General features: G+C 41.1%; 1 protein-coding gene across 2 annotated transcripts in view; it reads right to left on the bottom strand.

Moving 5' to 3' along the window:
- ptprn2 (protein tyrosine phosphatase receptor type N2) overlaps nt 1-21,276 on the bottom strand; it is a 437,308-nt gene extending 416,032 nt beyond the window's left edge. Inside the window, exons 1-3 of one of the 2 annotated variants that reach the window (XM_061922231.1) lie at nt 21,003-21,276; nt 7,823-7,873; nt 325-441 (exon numbers count right to left, since the gene is read on the bottom strand). In XM_061922231.1, coding sequence (XP_061778215.1) covers nt 325-441; nt 7,823-7,873; nt 21,003-21,108 — 274 coding nt within the window. In that variant the 5' untranslated portion in view covers nt 21,109-21,276. Of the gene's footprint in view, nt 1-324; nt 442-7,822; nt 7,874-13,062; nt 13,129-21,002 lie in introns of those variants that run through there. The other variant, XM_061922232.1, reaches the window with a different exon arrangement.
- Between the last annotated feature and the right edge of the window lie 1,410 nt (nt 21,277-22,686).

Consider the following 22,686-nt stretch of genomic DNA (forward strand, 5'->3'; position numbering starts at 1 on the left):
GTGATTTCCCTCTCTGCATGAAAGTTTAAAAGTAGCATATATTAATGCAGTATGAAGAAGAATGTTTTAATGTAGACACATAGAATCATCATACTGCTGTGATTATATGCATCAAGTGTTCATTCAAGGTCAAGGCAAAATATGGAGATATATATGGTGTATCGTGACATGGCCTAAAAATATCGAGATATTAAAAAAAAGCCCATATCTCCCAGCCCTACCATGAATGTAAAGCTGACTACTGCCGACTGGTGGTCTCACATGCAGTCATGCTAGCCAGAAAGATAGAAAGTAGATAGTAGAAAAAAAAGGTGCAGTGTGTACCTCTGAGAGCCAGTTTGTGCAAGAGCATGGTGAGTCTGTTCAGGCTGGAAGAAGAAACATCGTAGGTGTAGAGCGGCTGTGCGGCAGTCAGCTCCTGACACCTTCCGAACACTCCATCTGCAAAAAGACAATGGCGTCTACGCTTGTTTGCGATGCAGAATACATGGCTGTCATGCGACTGCTGACCAGGTCACATCATTAGGAACAGCTCTCAGTTTACATTAAAGAATAACAGCACATATCAGACGTGTTTATCTAGAATATGCTTGTGAAGCACATTGCACGTTTGCACTATTTTATAAGAAGAAGCAAAACATTGTTTAATTCTATTTTGTAAGCTAATGTGTGTATAAAATGCATTAATGTCGTCTACAAAAGTCGAATATGAGGCTATACCCTTCTAATCATGTGAGGGTGCAAGTAATCAGTTGTAAATAATGTAAATACATTGTAAATAACTGCGATGAGGTGCCGACTTGTCCAGGGTGTATCCCACCTTCCGTCCGATTGTAGCTGAGATAGGCACCAGCGCCCCCCGTGACCCCCAAAGGGAATAAGCGGTAAAAAATGGATGGCATTGTAAATAAATTGTATGTATATAGTATGATAATTAACTTGGGATGACTGTATTATGCTGATAGTATATATTTGTACCATGAATTGATTAACGTGGACCCCAGACTTAAACAAGTTGAAAAACGTATTCGGGTGTTAGCATTTAGTAGTCAATTGTACGGAATATGTACTGTACTGTGCAATCTACTAATAAAAGTCTCAATCAATCAATCAATCAAAAGTCATGCCATCATTCCACCAGACTGACCAGCAAAACATGTTATTCAAATTGTAACCAAAAATAACAATTTGCAATCAAAAATTGAAGAAAGGTAAACAAAACTAATTGTTGCATGAAATCTTTTCCTTGTATTAGACAATACAACCAGTCCTTTGGTTTAAAAAAATAAAATAAAAAAATGTCTGTCCTTAAGAAAAATGCAGTCTAAAGAAAGCAGCTCGGGACTACACAGTCTCATTGAGAGTAACAGGATTGTGGTAATTGCTTCAAAATGTGGTAAATCAAAACATTAGCTTATTATTAGTTACTTTTTTTTCAACCATAATTCAATGCAATGTATGTTTCCATTCATTCATTCATTCATTATCCTCTAATGCTCGGTAGTTTATACACTACTGCCATCTAGTGCCTTGGAATTGCCACTGCATGCAAAAGCTGCCAGTGTTCCTGGCAGCCTTCAATGCTGCATTCAACTGCAACTGTTTCTATCGGATATTTCTATATTCAACATCATTTCCTGATTCCCTTCCATCCCATCTTCTTCCGCTTATCCGAGGTCGGGCCGCGGGGGTAGCAGCCTAAGCAGGGAAGCCCAGACTTCCCTCTCCCCACCCACTTCGTCTAGCTCCCGAGGCGTTCCCAGGCCAGCCGGGAGACATAGTCTTCCCAACATGTCCTGGGTCTTCCCCGTGGCCTCCTACAGGTTGGACGTGCCCTTAACACCTCCCTAGGGAGGCGTTCGGGTGGCATCCTGACCAGATGCACGAACCACCTCATCTGGCTCCTCTCGATGTGAAGGAGCAGCGGCTTTACTTTGAGTTCCTCCCGGAAGGCAGAGCTTCTCACCCTATCTCTAGGCGGAGGAAACTCATTTCGGCCGTTTGTACCCGTGATCTTATCCTTTCGGTCATGACCCAAAGCTCATGACCATAGGTGAGGATGGGAACGTAGATCGACCGGTAAATTGAGAGCTTTGCCTTCCGGCTCAGCTCCTTCTTTACCACAACGGATCGATACAACGTCCGCATTACTGAAGACGTCGCACAGATCCGCCTATTGACCTCCCGATCCACTCTTCCCTCACTCGTGAACAAGAATCCTAGGTAATTGAACTCCTCCACTTGGCCGCACCGATTCAAGTACCTAGGAGTCTGGTTCCTGATTCCCATTCATTTAAATTTTGGGTATTTCCAAGTTAGTCAGTTTCCAACTATTACACATCCATCCATCCATTTTCTACCGCTTATTCCCTTTTAGGGTCGCGGGGGGCGCTGGCGCCTATCTCAGCTACAATCGGGCGGAAGGCGGGGTACACCCTGGACAAGTCGCCACCTCATCGCAGGGCCAACACAGATAGACAGACAACATTCACACTCACATTCACACACTAGGGACCATTTAGTGTTGCCAATCAACCTATCCCCAGGTGCATGTCTTTGGAAGTGGGAGGAAGCCGGAGTACCCGGAGGGAACCCACGCATTCACGGGGAGAACATGCAAACTCCACACAGAAAGTTCCCAAGCCTGGATTTGAACCCAGGACTGCAGGAACTTCGTATTGTGAGGCAGACGCACTAACCCCTCTGCCACCGTACACATATTTTTCAATATTTTTTTTCTAAATTTGGCATTAGGGTATCATCTATTTTAAAAAAATACATAAAAAAAAACAACGGCTATATTTGAACTGCCATGGAAGATGTGACGCCATCAGGTTGTCCGGGCTCATAAACGCATCAATATAGGGCTTCCGGACTGCTGTGTAGTTCCAACTCCGGACAATAGATGGCATTGTTGCTCTGCGTTGTGAGCGGTCCAACATCTTACTTAAAGGCCTACTGAAACCCACTACTACCCACCACACAGTCTGATAGTTTATATATCAATGATGAAATATTAACATTGCAACACATGCCAATACGGCCTTTTTAGTTTACTAAATTGCAATTTTAAATTTCCGTGGAGTTTTTTCTTGAAAACGTCGCGTAATGATGACGTGTACGCTTGACGTCACGGGCTGTTAGGAAATATGAGCGCTGCGCACACACACAGCTAAAAGTCGTCTGCTTTACCGGCATAATTACACAGTATTTTGGACATCTGTGTTGCTGAATCTTTTGCAATTTGTTCAATTAATATTGAAGAAGTCACAGTAGAAAGATGGACTTGGGAATCTTTAGCCTTTAGCCACACAAACACACGGTGATTCCTTGTTTAAAATTCATGGAGGTGTAACTTTACTATGGATCACAGCGAACATGGATCCCGACCGAATGTCAACCAGCAGGTTTCGGTGAGAAAACTGTGGTAAAAAGTCGCTTCTTACCAGAGATCAGCTGAGCTTGTGCCGCCCATAAAGCTGCCGTCGACTTCCCTGAGACACTGGCGTCAACACACCCGTGGACACACACCTCCGACTATCAGGTACTATTTAACTCACTAAAACACTAGCAACACAATAGAAAGACAAGGGATTTCCCCGAATTATCCTAGTAAATGTGTCTAAAAACATCTGAATCCGTCCCAATGCAATCGCCTTTTTTTTTTTTTTCTTTTTTTTTTTTCTCTTGTCTGTCGCTATCAATATCCTCAAACACGAATCTTTTATCCTCGCTCAAATTAATGGGGAAATTGTCATCTTCTAGCTGTTTTTGTTGGAGGCTCCCATTATAAACAATGTGAGGATGTGAGGAGCTGACACTCCAAATTTTTTCCCCCCTACAAACCCCCCCCCCATTTACTTCCGGGGTCATGATTAATACAGACGTTTTGTTAACGCTGTATTATAAAAATATAACGCTATGTTATAAAAATACAGACGTTTTGTTAACGCTATATTATTAAAAAAATGTAAAAAACTATTTACAAACACAAGCTATGGGATGAAGCATTTACTTCCGGGGTCACGTTTCCTCTTATGTCATCCCATAGCTTGTGTTTGTAAATTGTTTTTTAAATTATTTTTATAATATAGCGTTAACAAAACGTCTGTATTAATCATGACCCCGGAAATAAATGGGGGGGGTTTGTAGAGAGAAGAAATTTGGCGTGACAGAGCCCTCAATGGGTGATGTCATCGTCTGCTACTTCCGGTAAAGGCAAGGCTTTTTTATTAGTGACCAAAAGTTGCGAACTTTATCGTGGATGTTCTCTACTAAATCCTTTCAGCAAAAAAATGGCAATATCGTGAAATGATCAAGTATGACACATAGAATGGACCTGCTATCCCCGTTTGAATAAGAAAATCTCACTTCAGTAGGCCTTTAACTAATGAAAATACTTAATTTAACAGTAATAGGACAAAAAAGTCCTCAGGGAGTTTTTTTTCCAATTTTTTGGGGCTCAATTCGTTTAAGCATTTTTTTATTTTAATTTTTTTTATTTTAACCATTTGATCCAGTTATGTATTTTTTATTTTTTGAAAGATTTGCATTATATAAGTTACCATTCATATTGTAAATGTTAAAGGGCTGGGGTACTGGGGTAAAGATCAGGCATAAAAGTACAAAATAATAGTAGTACAACTTATTTTGATGCATTTTTAATTTTTTGCTGGCATCAACGGTTACGTCATCACACACCACCGCGTCAAAGTCCTGTGAGAAACAATTGACCAAAATTGTCCCATCTAATTCCAAACAGTAAATATGAAAATTAGTTTTTTCTCCAAAATGAAACATTGCAATTAGAAGATGCATGATTATTTTGTGCAATGACTACAGGGAAAATTGGGACTTTTATGTTCCTATCCCAATAAATTGCTATAAAATTTGTAACTTGACCCTACAAAAAATATACAGTTGTGATCAAAATTATTCAACCCCCACACAATTTTGGTGTTTTAGCAAGTTGGACATTTATTCCGTATTTTGTTTATAGTCATATCAAATAAAGATGTGTCAAATAGACGAATGCAACTTAAATTGTAACACTGTATTTTACAAAATACCAAAAAATGACATTTTTCTTAATATCTCATTGACAAAATTATTCAACCCCTTGAAGATCATAACTCTTAAGAACAGAATTTGAATAAGGTATTTTCAATCAGGTGTTGAAAACACCTGTAGATGTGATTAGAACCATAACGAGCAACAATTAAACTGATTGAAAAAGACTGTGACGCTCAGCTTCTTGTAGATGGTCAATGGTGTATTTGCAACATGGTGAAGTCCAGGGAGTGGTCAAAGAAGTCAAGAGAGGAGGTAATTTCTCTTCATAAGAAAGGATATGGATATAAGAAAATAGCACATTCCAAGAGACACAGTTGGAAGCATAATTCGCAAGTATAAAGCTAAAGGCACAGTGGAAACACTACCTGGGCGTGGTAGAAAGAGGATGCTGTGTGTGTACAGTGGTGAAAAACCCCCGGGTAACAGCTGAGGAACTACAACAGGACATTGCAGAGGGGGGAACGCAGGTTTCGTCCCAGACAATAAGGCGCGCACTACGAGATGAAGGCCTCCATGCCAGAACTCCCAGGCGCACCCCACTTCTGACTACCAGGCACAAGAAAAATAGACTCCAGTATGCCAAAAATCATCTGGACAAACCCCAAAGGTTTTGGGAAACTGTTCTATAGAGTGATGAGACAAAACTGGAACTCTTTGGGCCTATGAATCAACGTTATGTCTGGAGGAGAAAAAAATGAAGCTTACAAAGAGAAGAACACCTTGCCTACTGTTAAGCATGGTGGGGGGGTCAATCAGGCTGTGGGGCTGTTTCTCTGCCTCAGGTACCGGGAATCTCCAGCGCGTTCAAGGCATTATGAATTCTATTTCCTAGCAGGATATATTAGCTGCAAATGTCATGAAGTCAGTGACAAAGCTGAGGCTTGGGAGACGTTGGACCTTCCAACAGGACAAGGATCCCAAGCATACCTCCAAATCAACATCAGAGTGGTTGCAGAAGAAGGGCTGGAAGACTCTGGAGTGGCCTTCACAGTCGCCAGACCTAAATCCTATAGAAAAGCTGTGGTGGGACTTGAAGAAGGCAGTTGCAGCACGCAAGTCCAAGAATATGAATGAACTGGAGGCCTTTGCCCAAGAGGAATGGGCTAAAATACCTGTAGATGGTTGCAAGAAGCTTGTGTCCGCTTATGTATCACCTTTGAAGGATGTCATTACTGCCAAAGGCTGTTCTACTAAGTACTAAAGATGCATGGAACTAGGGGCTTGAATCCTTTTGTCAATTTTGGTATTTTGTAAAATACAGTGTTACAATTTAAGTTGCATTTGTCTATGTGGAGGGAGGTTGTGATCAGCACACTGCAGATGTAAATGTCAGCGACCCCATCTGGACTACTGGAGACAGTGCACCCTCAGACGGGGGCGTGGCATGGGCGGGACGGCGAGATGCAGCTGGCAGGTGATTAGATTTCGCAGGTGGTACGCGTGAATTTAATCAACTGTTGTCATAGCTCAGTTGGTAGAGTGGCCGTGCCAGCAACTTGAGGGTTGCAGGTTCGATTCCCGCTTCCGCCATCCTAGTCACTGCCGTTGTGTCCTTGGGCAAGACACTTTACCCACATGCTCCCGGTGTCACCCACACTGGTTTAAATGTAACTTAGATATTGGGTTTCACTATGTAAAGCGCTTTGAGTCACTCGAGAAAAGCGCTACATAAATATAAATCACTTTAAGAATGAGCAGCCGGCAGAGGAGGCGGTGAGAGGATTGGAGGGACTGAAAAGTCTACACGAAAATGCACTTGGTCGAGAAGAACCATATTAAAAACCCTGTCAACTCTGAGCAACTGGCTTCTGGCGTGGATCTGTGGCACTGTATTGGAACAGAACTTGGAACGCAGCGAATCATCACAAATAATCCTGGCTGTCCTCAAACAGACTTGTCTTCACCGGCTGTGCAAGAAGTTCCCCTCCTTCAGCGCAATACAGGAAGTTGTTTCTAACCGAGCGGATCAGGCGGGTGGAGGCGGCCGACCGCGAGCCTCTGGACTTTGATTGATTGATTGATACTTTTATTAGTAGATTGCACAGTACAGTACATATTCCGTACAATTGACCACTAAATGGTAACACCCCAATAAGTTTTTCAACTTGTTTAAGTCGGGGTCCACGTTAATCAATTCATGGTAAAGAGCTCTACGACTCTCTGGCGGAGGTGGTGTCAACCCAGAACTTTCTTACTGCCGTGTGGCGGCAGAGTCAGCTTGTTGGAGAACTGGGCACTGATCTCAGAAGGGACGACAGGGCTGGTGACCTGGGAAGCCGCCCTTTACCTGGCCGAGTGGGCCTTGGACCACCCGCAGACGTTCACTAGCCGGAAGATTCTGGAGCTGGGCAGCGGCTTGGGCTTGACCGGTGTGACCGTGTGTCGCTCCTGCAGCCCGTCCAAGTACGTCTTCAGCGACGCTCACCTCAGCGTCCTGCAGAGACTGGAGGACAACGTCCGGCTCAACGGACTCCTGGAGGACGACACGACCCCTGAGGTCAGCGTGGAACAGCTGGACTGGACCGACGTGAGGGAAGAGCGCTTGGACGAGATCGCTGCAGTGTGCTGATCACAACCTCCCTCCACAGCCTATTTGACACATCTTTATTTGATATGACTATAAACAAAATACGGAATAAATGTCCAACTTGCTAAAACACCAAAATTGTGTGGGGGTTGAATCATTTTGTCTTCGCCTGGATAAATAATGGTGACGTTCACAAATAGGCCACGGTTGGATGAGTCTTACCATTGAGACAGAACTCGTACGGTCCACAGAGGTCGTCTTCAAACAAGCAACCTGCAAGCACAAAAACAACACTTTTAAATAACAAATAAGCACATTTGAAATGCGAAGGAATGAGGAGGAAAAGTGGGCGCAGTGGGAGAGTGGCCGTGCGCAACCCGAGGGTCACTGGTTCAAATCCCACCTAGAACCAACCTCGTCACGTCCGTTGTGTCCTGAGCAAGACACTTCACCCTTGCTCCTGATGGGTGCTGGTTGGCGCCTTGCATGGCAGCTCCCTCCATCAGTGTGTGAATGGGTAAATGTGGAAGTAGTGTCAAAGCGCTTTGAGTACCTTGAAGGTAGAAAAGCGCTATACAAGTACAACCCATTTATTCATTTAAAAGAGGTGTGAGCTTGGGCTTTAATTCGATGACCTACAAATGTCAGCGTAACGAGCTTGACAAGATACGACGGATGCACGCCGTGGAAGCAGAAAGGTCGGCCAGGTGGCCCCCCTGACGACAGGCCGTCGACGAATTCAAGATGGCCCCGTCGCCACGGCAACATGGGAAGCAAAACCGGAGGAGGCGGCGCCGCCTTGTGCTTTTTGTCCAACTCGACGGCACAAACGACGTAGCGTAGCATCGCAGGTGCGTCTATTATTATCAAAAGGCCACTCATGCATGGCTGCCTCCTCGCGGCTTAGCGGCCAGCATGTGACGTTATTGTCCTGCTTCCATCAGCCTCTTTTTCCAGCACCTTCTAAAAGCGTTTGATTGCAAGCCGAGAGAGTCAAACACATGTTAAGGGGAAGAAAATGACCGTCATTTGAGTTTTGTGCTGACTAAGCAAATTATTATCAATTTATTCTCACGAGCAAGGAAAACGAAGAAAATTGGAAGCAACATGAACGACAAAAATATCCGTTCTTCTAACTTCCTGCCTCCCACACGTGAAAACACTTATGTAATCCTAGCAATAGTCTCTCTATATATATATACACACGTAGTGCGTCACACCGCTGAATCACTGCCGTTTGCTTGTTGGAATTCTCAAAATAAGCTTGAAATTCAGTTTTTTTCAACTATTAACCGGATAAAACACACATTAAATTTCTCAAAATGTACAAACCCCGTTTCCATATGAGTTGGGAAATTGTGTTAGATGTAAATATAAACGGAATACAATGATTTGCAAATCCTTTTCCACCCATATTCAGTTGAACATGCTACAAAGACAAGATATTTGATGTTCAAACTCAAAGTTTTATTTTTTTTTTAAAATAATAATTAACTTTGAATTTGAAGTAGTTGGGAAAGGGCATGTTCACCACTGTGTTACATCACCTTTTCTTTTAACAACACTCAATAAACGTTTGGGAACTGAGAAACCTAATTGTTGAAGCTTTGAAAGTGGAATTCTTTCCCATTCTTGTTTTATGTAGAGCTTCAGTTGTTCAACAGTCCGGGGTCTCCGCTATCGTATTTTACGCTTCATAATGCGCCACACATTATCGATGGGAGACAGGTCTGGACTGCAGGTGGGCCAGGAAAGTACCCGCACTCTTTTACTACACGTGGCTTGGCATTGTCTTGCTGAAATAAGCAGGGGCGTCCATGATAACGTTGCTTGGATGACAACATATGTTGCTCCAAAACCTGTATGGACCATTCAGCACTAATGGTGCCTTCACAGATGTGTAAGTTACCCATGCCTTGGGCACTAATACATCCCCATACCATCACAGATGCTGGCTTTTGAACTTTGCGCCTATAACAATCCGGATGGTTATTTTCCTCTTTGTTCCGGAGGACACCACGTCCACAGTTTCCAAATATAATTTGAAATGTGGACTCGTCAGACCACAGAATACTTTTTCACTTTGCATCAGTCCATCTTAGGTGAGTTCAGGCCCAGAGAAGCCAGCGGCGTTCCTTGGTGTTGTTGCTTTGCATAGCCGAGTTTTAACTTGCACTTACAGATGTAGCGACCAACTGTAGTTACTGACAGTGGTTTTATGAAGTGTTCCTGAGCCCATGTGGTGATATCCTTTACACACTGATGTCGGTTTTTGATGCAGTACCGCCTGAAGGATCAACGGTCTGTAATATCATCGCTTACGTGCAGTGATTTCTCCAGATTCTCTGAACTTTTTGATTATTTTACGGACCGTAGATGTTAAAATCCCTAAATTCCTTGCAATAGCTCGTTGAGAAATGTTGTTCTAAAACTGTTCGACAATTTGCTTACAAATTGGTGACCTTCGCCCCATCCTTGTTTTTGAATTACTTAGCATTTCATGGAAGCTGCTTTTATACCCAATCATGGCAACCACCTGTTCCCAATTAGCCTGCACACCTGTGGGATGTTCTAAATAAGTGTTTGATGAGCATTTCTCAACTTTATCAGTATTTATTGACACCTTTCCCAACTTCTTTGTCACATGTTGCTAGCATCAAACTTCTAAAGTTAATGAATATTTGCAAAAAAAAAAGATTATCAGTTTGAACACCAAATATGTTGTCTTTGTAGCATATTCAACTGAAAATGGGTTGAAAATGATTTGCAAATCACTGTATTCCGTTTATATTTACATCTAACACAATTTCCCAACTCATATGGAAACGAAGTTTGTAATTAATCTTTTCTGCATAAGGTTTCTGAGCCAAAGACGACTCATTTAAATAACAAGACCTGAAAGGATTTTAGCATGGAATTAGCAAATACATGATAAATATATATATATTTTTTTAAACATACAAAGAACATTGTTGAAATTCTAAGGGCCTTAAACAACAAGTTTGACATTACTTATTGCTAAGAAAATTGTTCTGTTTTTTTTTTTTAATTAACTCAACATTTTATTCACACATTGTTTTATTTAGTAAATAAATCCTGTTGTATATGTTTAAGATTGTTAAAAACAATAAATGTTTTTTCGAATACCTATCTTAATAATAATGTCATTAATTAAGATTAAAATATCTTAAATTGAGGGCTTTTCTCTACATTTTCATGAGTAAAAATAAAAATTAAAAAAAAGATTAATTCCAAATCATAATTAATTAGTCGTATTTAATTGCGAAGAAAAACAATAAAGAACAAAAAATAAGAAAGTGAAAAATTAAAAACAAAAAAAATGTAATAAAGAGAGTAGGAAGAAAATTTAAATAAAAAGAAGAGTGTAAAAAGAAAAAAGAGGAAAAAAGAAGAGAAATAAAAAAAATGTTATAATTAAGATGCTTAGCTTATTAGTTTTACAGTTAATTTAATCTAGCATTTGTTTACATATTTTATTTCCTGGGAACACAAATGGCACATAATCAGTGGTGAGTTACATCCTGTTACATCATGGACACAACTTTAGGTACATTACATTCTGGATTTTAAAAATCATTGCCTTCTGAGACTGCAGTGACAAAAGTACTGGGTCACCTGAACTGATAGTGTAAAGTTAACAAAAAAAACTAGGATTTTTGCACCAAGACAAGCCTCCATTCTTGTGTTACTTCCCAATTAGGACTGAGAGCGTTTGGTCGACTCACTGGTTTATTTGATGAATTTCAGGGGGGAATGATGCAACTTCTGTGCAAGGAAGTGTTTAAGTTTCTCCCACACTGCAGCAGCACTGAGATCTGTGCTCACAGTGTGCGTGTAATGCTTCAAAAAATTAACAGGAATGAAGAGCAATACAGCCTCCATCATAAAAAAAACCCACACACATACAGTGGGGCAAAAAAGTATTTAGTCAGCCAGCGATTGTGCAAGTTCTCCCACTTAAAATGATGACAGAGGTCTGTCATGTTCATCATTGGTACACTTCAACTGTGAGAGACAGAATGTGAAAAAAAAATCCAGGAATTTTAAAGAATTTATTTGTAAATTATGGTGGAAAATAAGTATTTGGTCAACCATTCAAAGCTCTCACTGATGGAAGGAGGTTTCGGCTCAAAATCTCACGATACATGGCCCCATTCATTCTTTCCTTAACACGGATCAATCGTCCTGTCCCCTTAGCAGAAAAACAGCCCCAAAGCATGATGTTTCCACCCCCATGCTTCACAGTAGGTATGGTGTTCTTGGGATGCAACTCAGTATTCTTCTTCCTCCAAACACGACGAGTTGCGTTTGTACCAAAAAGTTCTATTTTGGTTTCATCTGACCCAATCCTCTGCTGTATCATCCATGTATCCATTTTGGTATAAACTCAACTCGTCGTGTTTGGAGGAAGAAGAATACTGAGTTGCATCCCAAGAACACCACACCTACTGTGAAGCATGGGGGTGGAAACATCATGCTTTGGGGCTGTTTTTCTGCTAAGGGGACAGGACGATTGATCCGTGTTAAGGAAAGAATGAATGGGGCCATGTATCGTGAGATTTTGAGCCAAAACCTCCTTCCATCAGTGAGAGCTTTGAATGGTTGACCAAATACTTATTTTCTACCATAATTTACAAATAAATTCTTTAAAATTCCAACAATGTGAATTCCTGGATTTTTTTTTTCACATTCTGTCTCTCACAGTTGAAGTGTACCTATGATGAAAATTACAGACCTCTGTCATCATTTTAAGTGGGAGGACTTGCTCAATCGGTGGCTGAATTAATACTTTTTTGATCCACTGTATATACATACATACACACACACACACACATATATGTATATATAGATATATACATACATACATGCATATATACATATATATATATATACATACATACACACACATATATACATACATACATACAAACACACATACATACATCCATACACACACATATATACATCTATATATATATATACACATACATACATATATACACACACACACACACACACACACACACACACACACATATATATATATATATATATATATATATATAAATTCAATAGTCTTTTAGCTCCTCCTTTCCAGCGTGAGCAGCTACTTAAAAGTATGAAAAACAGACGCTCTACAAGTTTTGTTGAGGATAGATGTTCGTAGTAATAAAATATATTCACACAATAAACTACAAATGTTTACACACAAAGAAAATGTACAACATTCACTCACTAAAATTGCACATTTCACAGTTAAACCCTAGGTGTGGCGTTGTCGCCCTCTACTGGTGAAATGTAGCGCTACATGTATTAAACGAGGATTGATCGGCAAAAGTTACTCTTAGAAAAACGACACGACCACAAATATAAAATATAATACAAAGCCAGCAATTTCAACTCAAACAAACTAAATACTTTTATGGACAATATCTACTTACAAATGTTAGACCAAGTTTTGTAACGAAGTTTACACACTGGGATTTCTAGCATTGTTGCTGCTTGTCCGACCTTAAAAAAGTCCGACAGGAAACAATGACTCAAGCCTATTTAAGTGATGCTCGGCGGCCGCCAGTTGACTATGCCTGGTAAACAGATTCTATTTATTTTACTCATTAAAAAAACAACATCTTCGTTAAAAGATTTTAGTGTGTGTATAAGTATTTTTTTAACACATTCAACGAAACAACAATAATAATGATAATCATTTTGGTCACAATAACTTTATTTAGCCATTTTGTTTTAATTGCGTATATTTGAGGTTCCCTCGCCCGCCTCTTAATAGAAACAGAACCTATTTTATTAATATTTTTGGTTGTGATTTTTTTATTCAAGTGCAATTTTTTTAATTATTTATATTATTTGAGATAGGCGCCAGCGCCCCCCGCGACCCCAAAAGGAAATAAGCGGTAGAAAATGGATGGATGGATTTTATTTGTATTATTTGAGATATGCGCCAGTGCCCCCCGCAACCCCAAAAGGGAATAAGCGGTAGAAAATGGATGGATATTTGTTTTTATTTAACTTTGGCATGTAAAAGGTAAAATTTCAAGTACAATGTTAAAATACATAAGAAATACAAGTTACCGTGTTTCCTTGAATTGCCGCCGGGACGCTAATTAATCTAAAACCTCTTCTCACTCCTGCGCTTACCAAAGGCATGCGGTAAAAGTAAGCATGCGCTAATTATTTTAAAACCTCTTCTCACTCCTACGCTTACCAAAGGCATGCGGTAAAAGTAAGCATGCGCTAATTATTTTAAAACCTCTTCTCACTCCGGCACTTACCAAAGGCATGCAGTAAAAATTTGAGGTTGATGTAAGCTTGGACTTTAAATCTTACTGAATAGCTCTTAATCTTCTTCCCTTTGTGCGATTTCAAATTACCGGTATTGAAATCAGCCTCCTCCATTTTGAAAATGATGATAGGGGAAGTGTTACTCGTGACATCACGAGTTTGACCAGGCGGTAATACTAAGCATGCGCTAATTATTTTGCGAAGCGAGTTTGACCCGGCAGTAATTCGAGGCAGGTGCATACTATATGCCCTGTGGCAATTCAAGGAAATACGGTAATTGCATCTGAAATGGTATATTTCCATTATTATTAAGTATTGTCATTACATCAGTGGACAATTTGGTCAAAAAAAAAAAAAAAATGACGGTAATATTGTTTATCACCAATAATTTTTAGGTTGATATGTCGTCGAATAAAACTTGTTATTGTTACCTGAAGTAGTATACGCCAAACTGTGACACAACAAATGATTCGGCTCGGACAGGAAGTGAAAGAAGAGTTGATTTGAGGCAATAAAAATAATTTTGCTGTTTTCTATGGGATTAATACAATTATAAAAATGCAGTTAGACTAACAGGAGCATCATTATTTACATATTACTTGGTTTATTTTCTTATTGTCTAGTTTGGCAGGGACGAGTCACAGGCAAACACGTGAGTGCTGATTCAGTAAAAAAAAAAAAACTTGTGGGTTTCGAATGATTCATTCATGACTCGCACATCACTCGTGACAACTGAATGCATCAATTTGAATCCAAACAACCCAGCAGGCAGAAGACATTGATACAGCGTTGAATAAAAAAAATCCAGGCCTAAAGTTTGGACACACCTCCTCATTCAGTGCGGCAAAAGCGTTGCTACAAAAAAAAGTAGCACCACTGCTAATATGTAGCATCATTTGAAAAGTCACCTGCTAGAGAATGAAGAGTGCTTGGAACTCCGGATGTCAACATCTCTGGCCGGTGCCACACCAGTTAAATGCCGGAGCAACTATCTCCAGATCAACAACAGAAGGAGATACCGTCCGCAGGAACGTACCACTAGGCGAAGGACATACACTATTTGATTTCCTATTATGCAGCTCACTTTTATTTGACAGTTATTGATAAAGCTTGTGTGACATCATGCACAAAAGTGCACTTTATTTGTTTTAAACTATTGCAGTGGCGTTCTGTACAAAAAGTGCACTTTAATTTTGTGTTGTTTTGATAGGTCATCTTAGTGACATCATGCACAAAAATGCACTTTATTTGTTTTAAACTATTGCAGTGGTGTTCTGTACAAAAAGTGCACTTTAATTTTGTGTTGTTTTGATATGTCACCTTAGTGACATCATGCACTAAAGTGCACTTTATTTGTTTTAAACTATTGCAGTGGTGTTCTGTACAAAAAGTGCACTTTAATTTTGTGTTGTTTTGATAGGTCATCTTAGTGACATCATGCACAAAAGTGCACTTTATTTGTTTTTAACTATTGCAGTGGTGTTCTGTACAAAAAGTGCACTTTAATTTTGTGTTGTTTTGATATGTCATCTTAGTGACATCATGCACAAAAGTGCACTTTATTTGTTTTAAACTATTGCAGTGGTGTTCTGTACAAAAAGTGCACTTTAATTTAGTGTTGTTTTGATATGTCATCTTAGTGACATCATGCACAAAAGTGCACTTTATTTGTTTTGAACTATTGCAGTGGCGTTCTGTACAAAAAGTGAACTTTAATTTAGTGTTGTTTTGATATGTCATCTTAGTGACATCATGCACAAAAGGGCACTTTTTTTTGTAGTGGCGTTCTCTACAAAAAATGTCAAATTTGGAACGCATTTTGATGCGGGAGTGGTCACCCCAAGATGCAGTGGGACCAGACAGGCAGGGATTGCAGGTAAGAGCTGGTTTAATGTACAAAAAGGTAAAATAACATTGGTACAAAACAGAAAAGAAAGTGCGTGCCGAGCTCAGGGAAGGAAGCTAAGACGTGACTTAGCAATAGAATCAAGGACTAGAGAAATGTGAAAGTTGCATGTAGCAAATGACGAACCAAGCATGAACTGAGGTAGAATGCAGGCTTAAGTACTAAAGTAACAATCAAGACACCCGTGCGTGGAAAACAAGAGCACCTGGGACAAATCAGAAACCACGGTAACCAAAACAGGAAGTGCACACACAAACTAAAGCAAGGGTAGGGAACCTATGGCTCTCGAGCCAGATGTGGCTCTTTTGATGACTGCATCTGGCTCTCAGATTAATTTTAGCTGACATTGCTTAACACGATAAGTAATGAATAATTCCGCTGATAATCACAGTGTCAAAAATAACGTTCAAAATATAAAACATTCTCATGCATTTTAATCCATCCATCCGGTTTCTACCGCACCTGTTCAAGAAGTCGCATTAATGGTAAGAATTATTTTATTTATTGTTGGTTAGCTTCAGAATAACAATGTTATTAAAAAGAATAAGAGACTTATTATACACAAAAAATGTTGGTCTTACTTAAAAATGCACGCATTTAGTTGTATTCAGTCTTGAATAAAATATTATATGGCTCTCACGGAAATACTTTTTAAAAGATTTGGCTTGTATGTCTCTAAGCCAAAAAGGTTCCCGACCCATGAGCTAAAGGATCGGAAGAGTCCAAAAATAATCAAAACACACAAAAGGACTCAAGAACAAGACTAAGGATGTGATCCGGGAAGAGGATCACAACAAAAAGTGCACTTGAATTTAGTGTTTTGATATGTCATCTTAGTGACATCATGCACAAAAGTGCACTCATAGCTTGTTTTAAAATGTCTCTGACAATCTTGCACTTTCTGTTTTGGAAATGACATGAATGTTTGTGCCACTGCTTAATAACTGTTTAATAAATACACTTTTGGTCAATTGACTTAGTTGTGGTTTCCCTCTCTGCATGAAAGTTTAAAAGTAGCATATATTAATGCAGTATGAAGAAGAATGTTTTAATGTAGACACATAGAATCATCATACTGCTGTGATTATATGTATCAAGTGTTCATTTAAGGCTAAGGCAAAATATGGAGATATATATTGTGTATCGTGACACGGCCTAAAAATATCGAGATATTAATAAAAGGCCATATCGCCCAGCCCTAATGTGAAGTGAAAGCCATTTCAGGTGACTACCTCTTGAAGCTTTCACTCGCTTTCAGGCAAAACTGGATCTTTTGCTTTATATCATTAGAATAGAATAGAATATATCTTTATTGTCATTGTACAACAAAATTGCACGCAAACTAATTTAGTGCAAATTCATACTAACATGGTACTCAGATAAATAGATACAAATACATGGATGGGGCGGCATAGTTTATTTGGTAGAGTGGGCGTGCCAGCAACTTGAGAGTTGCAGGTTCGATTCCCGCTGCCGCCATCCTAGTCACTGCCGTTGTGTCCTTGGGCAAGGCACTTTACCCACCTGCTCCCAGTGCCACCCACACTGGTTTAAATGTAACTTGGATATTGGGTTTCACTATGTAAAGCGCTTTGAGTCACTAGAGAAAAGCGCTATATAAATATAATTCACTTCACTTCACATAAAACTACTAAGCACACATGCACAGTCACTCTTTTTTATGCCTTGTGTGGAGCGACACTATTGCTCTCGGGTAAAAAGTGTTCTTAAAATCTGTTTGTCCGGCATCTTACTGTCCTGTATCTCCCGCCCGAGGGCAGCAGTTCAAAAACTTAATGTCCGGGGTGACATGGGTCCGATATATAGCTCCGTTGGTATAGCGGCCATGCCAGCAACTTGAGAGTTCCAGGTTCGATCCCCGCTCTCGCCCTCCTAGTCACTGCCGTTGTGTCGTTGGGCAAGACACTTTACCCACCTGCTCCCAGTGCCACCCACACTGGTTTAAATGTAAATTAGATATATTGGGTTTCACTATGTAAAGCGCTTTGAGTCACTAGAGAAAAGCGCTATATAAATATAAAAAATACATAATTCAAAAAAATATATAAACAACAACTTAGATTTGTATTGCGCTTTTCTAAACACTCAAAGCGCTCTTACAGAGAAGTTGGACTCAACATTCATTCACACCTGGTGGTGGTAAGCTACATCAGTAGCCACAGCTGCCCTATATATATAATTCACTTCAATTTTTTTTTTTAGGCCTTTTTGAGGTTGGGGAGGAGACCCTGCCCCAAGTGGAGGAGTTCAAGTACCTTGGAGTCTTGTTCGGGAGTGAGGGAAGAGTGGATCGTGATTTATCGATCCGTTGTGGTGAAGAAGGAGCTGAGCCGGAAGGCAAAGCTCTCAATTTACCGGTCAATCTACGTTCCCATCCTCACCTATGGTCATGAGCTTTGGGTCATGACTGAAAGGACAAGATCACGGGTACAAGCGGCCGAAATGAGTTTCCTCCGCCGGGTGGCGGGTCCCTCCCTTAGAGATAGGGTGAGAAGCTCTGTCATCCGGGAGGAACTCAAAGTAAAGCCACTGCTCCTCAACACTGAGAGGAGCCGGATGAAGTGGTTCGGGCATCTGGTCAGGATGCCACCCGAACGCCTCCTTTGGGAGATGTTTCGGGCACGTCCGACCGAAGACCCAGGACACGTTGGGAAGACTATGTCTCCCGGCTGGCTTGGGAACGCCTCGGGATCCCTAGGGAGGAGCTGGACGAAGTGGCTGGGGAGAGGCAAGTCTGGGCTTCCTTGCTTAGGCTGCTGCCCCCGCGACCCAACCTTGGATAAGCCGAAGAAGATGGATGGATGGTGTTTGATTGTTGGGCATTAAAAGCCACAGAATGCAACGGGTCCATCAGACCCACAAACGCTGGCTGAGTAACAACAATATGAACAATACACAAAACATTCATCAAATTAGATAATTATTTAAAAAATAGTTTCACATACTGTATTTCCTTGAATTGCCTGCCTTGAATTACTGCCGGGTCAAACTCGCTTCGCAAAATAATTAGCACATGCTTCGTATTACCGCCTGGTCAAACTTGTGACGTCACGAGTGACACCAATATCTAATTTTTACATTTAAACCAGTGTGGGTGGCACTGGGAGCAGGTGGGTAAAGTGTCTTGCCCAAGGACACAACGGCAGTGACTAGGATGGCGGAAGCGGGGATCGAACCTGCAACCCTCAAGTTGCTGGCGCAGCCGCTCTACTAACCGAGCTATACCACCCCCCGACTTCTGTTTTCCTGTTTGCTACCTGCTAGCTTCCACGCTAGGCCCCTCTTGTTTTTTGCTAGCTTCCATGCTAAGTTCCTTTTTGTTTTCTAGCTCCCATGCTAGCTCTCTTAGTTTGTTATCCGCCTCGTGCGCGCTTTATGTTAGTACCCTTTTGTTTGTTCTTGTTCCATTATTTTGATTAAATCCTGTTTTCTCGCTCCATGCCTGCCTCCTTCTCTGCATCTTGGGGTTCGTCACCAACTAACTTTGACAGTTGTATTTAAAAAAAAAAAAAAAAAAGGTTACAATTTTTTCAAAACAATGTTGTATTCTCTGCGATAAAAAGTCCTTGTTGTGATGTTGTTGGAATATTGTAGTATTTTCCAGAAAACGTAACAATAAAAGACAATTTCACTATGTAAAGCGCTTTGAGTCACTAGAGAAAAAGCGCTATATAACCTTCGTCTTGTGTTAGGGTCGGCACCGACCCGTTTTAGTTTTTAAATGCATAAAAACACCACATACAATTATTTTTTTGCATCAAAGCTTTTTGACTTTGTCAGGAACCTCTTTGTCAACAAAATAAAACATTTACATTTTTTTCACTAAATTATAAAATGCTCTGGTAGAAATTATGCCCTTCGTGTTGTTAGGGTCGGTTTCGACCCGGTTATAAAAATAAGATGATAAAGCAATGATAAGAGCCAAAACTGAACACACTGACAGCCAGCTCCTTTCCCAATCATGTGAGCTTTAGTGGATTCTCATTTTACCTTGTTATCCAGTACAAAAACAAACAAAAGACGGAAACTAAAAGTGTCACTTTTTGCCACTCTGATTTTGTGTTTTTATTAGTTTTGGAACTAGTAATCTATTTCTCTTGGTTTCATTTGCTTGATTGGTTGTTGGTTGTTGTTTGTTTGATGTTGGATTTTTGTTGCTGAAAAAAATACGTTTTAGCCTTTTTCTTGAAGTAAATATATATGGGTCGAAATTGACCCGTAACACCATAGATGTTACTATAGTTAAAATTCTTAAAATGAAAAAATAAATAAAAAACATTTATTTAAGAGATGTATTCTAATACCCCTTAGTAATAGTTAGGTAACACAACAACCTTTTTTTTATTTATATGATTCTCTTGAGGTTCGTTTTACCATTTTTAAAAATTGAAATCGACAAAAAAAGGCCCAATGGCCCAAACCAAAAATATTAAAACCAATATTTTCAAGGATAAGGAAGCCTAACGAGATAACCAAGAGATGAGAAACAAATTGGATGATAGATAATTGTTTTTAGTGTATTTTACAGTTCATTTAAGACATGGGTCAAAACCGACCCGTTAACATTAGCGATGGTAACAGAAAGCTAACACAAAAGGAAGGTTAAATATAATTCACTTCACTTCACTTTCCCTGTCATAATTTTTTTAAATGGAGGAGGCTGAATTCAATACTGGTCATTTGAAATCGCATAAAGGGAAGAAGATTAAGAGCTATTCAGTAGGATTTAAGGTCCAAGCTTACATCACACTCAAATTGTTACTGCATGCCTTTGGTAAGTGCCGGAGTGAGAGGAGGTTTTAAACTAATTGGCGCATGCTTACTTTTACCTCATGCCTTTGGTAAGCGCCCTGGCGGCAATTCAAGGAAATACGGTAAATTAAAAAAAAAAGTGTGAAAACATTTTTTTTTTTTTTTTGTCAAAATAAGATTCTACTTACTTATTCTAAACCAATTAGGTCACTAATGTGTATTTCATTCAGCATGCATTAATAATGAATAAAGTATGAGCGTTAAACAGGGAGTCTATTAATAATGATGAAGCGGTTAATGGAGTGGCGGAATAATGAGGTGTCATCTTGTGGAACACAATGTCTCCGATGCGTGCCGAGGGGGAAAAAAAAAAAAACAATAAGCCGAAGTTGCGAAGAAGCTCACCGAATGTTGTGTCGGCGCAAGCAGGTGAGCACGTCAGGCTGGCGGCCAAGACCAGGACGAGGACGGGACGCCAAGAGGACTCCATCGCGCTGCAGCCTCCTTCCATGGCCGACTTCTCACCGGCGCATCGCCGCCACCACGCCGGCCGGGAGCTGCTGGATCATGTCTGAAGCAAGGAGGAGGCTTATAGACGGAAAAATGGCAGCAAACAAACACAAACACGCGCAAAAAAAACAACAGCCAGCAGCCCCTCCTAAATGTGTGACGTCACACTGTCGTGGATGGGGGGGGGGGGGGGGGGGGACGCGCAGGGCGAGCAGGGCCGCGTCCCACGTTTTTTGACGCAAAGGGGGACACCTGGCAGGGGATGAAAAAAGATGCACCATATGTAAAAATTATTGAAAATTAATTTTTCCTTTGCAACCTCATTCTAGTGGCTAAGTTTTATATTCATAAATGTAAGTTTCTCCATGCCTGACCTGTTCTTTGTGCCTTTAAAAAATGTTTAGTGAAGTGAAGAAGGCATTCGACCGTGTCCCTCGGGAAGTCCTGTGGGGAGTGCTCAGAGAGTATGGGGTACCGGACTGTCTTATTGCAGCGGTCCGCTCCCTGTATGATCAGTGTCAGAACTTGGTCCGCATTGCCGGCAGTAAGTCGAACACATTTCCAGTGAGGGTTGGACTCCGCCAAGGCTGTCCTTTGTCACAGATTCTGTTCATAACTTTTATGGACAGAATTTTCTAGGCGCAGTCAAGGCGTTGATGGGTTCCGGTTTGGTGGTCGCAGGATTAGGTCTCTGCTTTTTGCAGATGATGTGGTCCTGATGGCTTCATCTGACCGGGATCTTCAGCTCTCGCTGGATCGGTTCGCAGCAGTGTGAAGTGACCGGAATGAGAATCAGCACCTCCATGTCCGAGTCCATGGTTCTCGCCCGGAAAAGGGTGGAATGCCATCTCCGGGTTGGGGAGGAGACCCTGCCCCAAGTGGAGGAGTTCAAGTACCTCGGAGTCTTGTTCACGAGTGGGGGAAGAGTGGATCGTGAGATCGACAGGCGGATCGGTGCGGCGTCTTCAGTAATGCGGACGTTGTACCGATCCGTTGTGGTGAAGAAGGAGCTGAGCCAGAAGGCAAAGCTCTCAATTTACCGGTCGATCTACTTTCCCATCCTCACCTATCGTCATGAGCTTTGGGTCATGACCGAAAGGATAAGATCACGGGTACAAGCGGCCGAAATGAGTTTCTTCCGCCGTGTGGCGGGGCTCTCCCTTAGAGATAGGGTGAGAAGCTCTGCCATCCGGGAGGGACTCAAAGTAAAGCCGCTGCTCCTCCACATGGAGAGGAGCCAGATGAGGTGGTTCGGGCATCTGGTCAGGATGCCACCCGAACGCCTCCCTAGGGAGGTGTTTAGGGCACTTCCAACCGGTAGGAGGTCACGGGGAAGACCCAGGACACGTTGGGAAGACTATGTCTCCCGGCTGGCCTGGGAACGCCTCGGGATCCCCCGGGAAGAGCTAGACGAAGTGGCTGGAGAGAGGGAAGTCTGGGTTTCCCTGCTTAGGCTGTTGCCCCCGCGACCCGACCTCGGATAAGTGGAAGATGATGGATGGATGGATGGATAGTGAAGTGAAGTGAATTATATTTATATAGTGCGTTTCTCTATTGACTCAAAGCGCCTTACATAGTG

Source organism: Nerophis ophidion, linkage group LG15, assembly GCF_033978795.1.
Source record: "Nerophis ophidion isolate RoL-2023_Sa linkage group LG15, RoL_Noph_v1.0, whole genome shotgun sequence".
Taxonomy (NCBI): domain Eukaryota; kingdom Metazoa; phylum Chordata; class Actinopteri; order Syngnathiformes; family Syngnathidae; genus Nerophis; species Nerophis ophidion.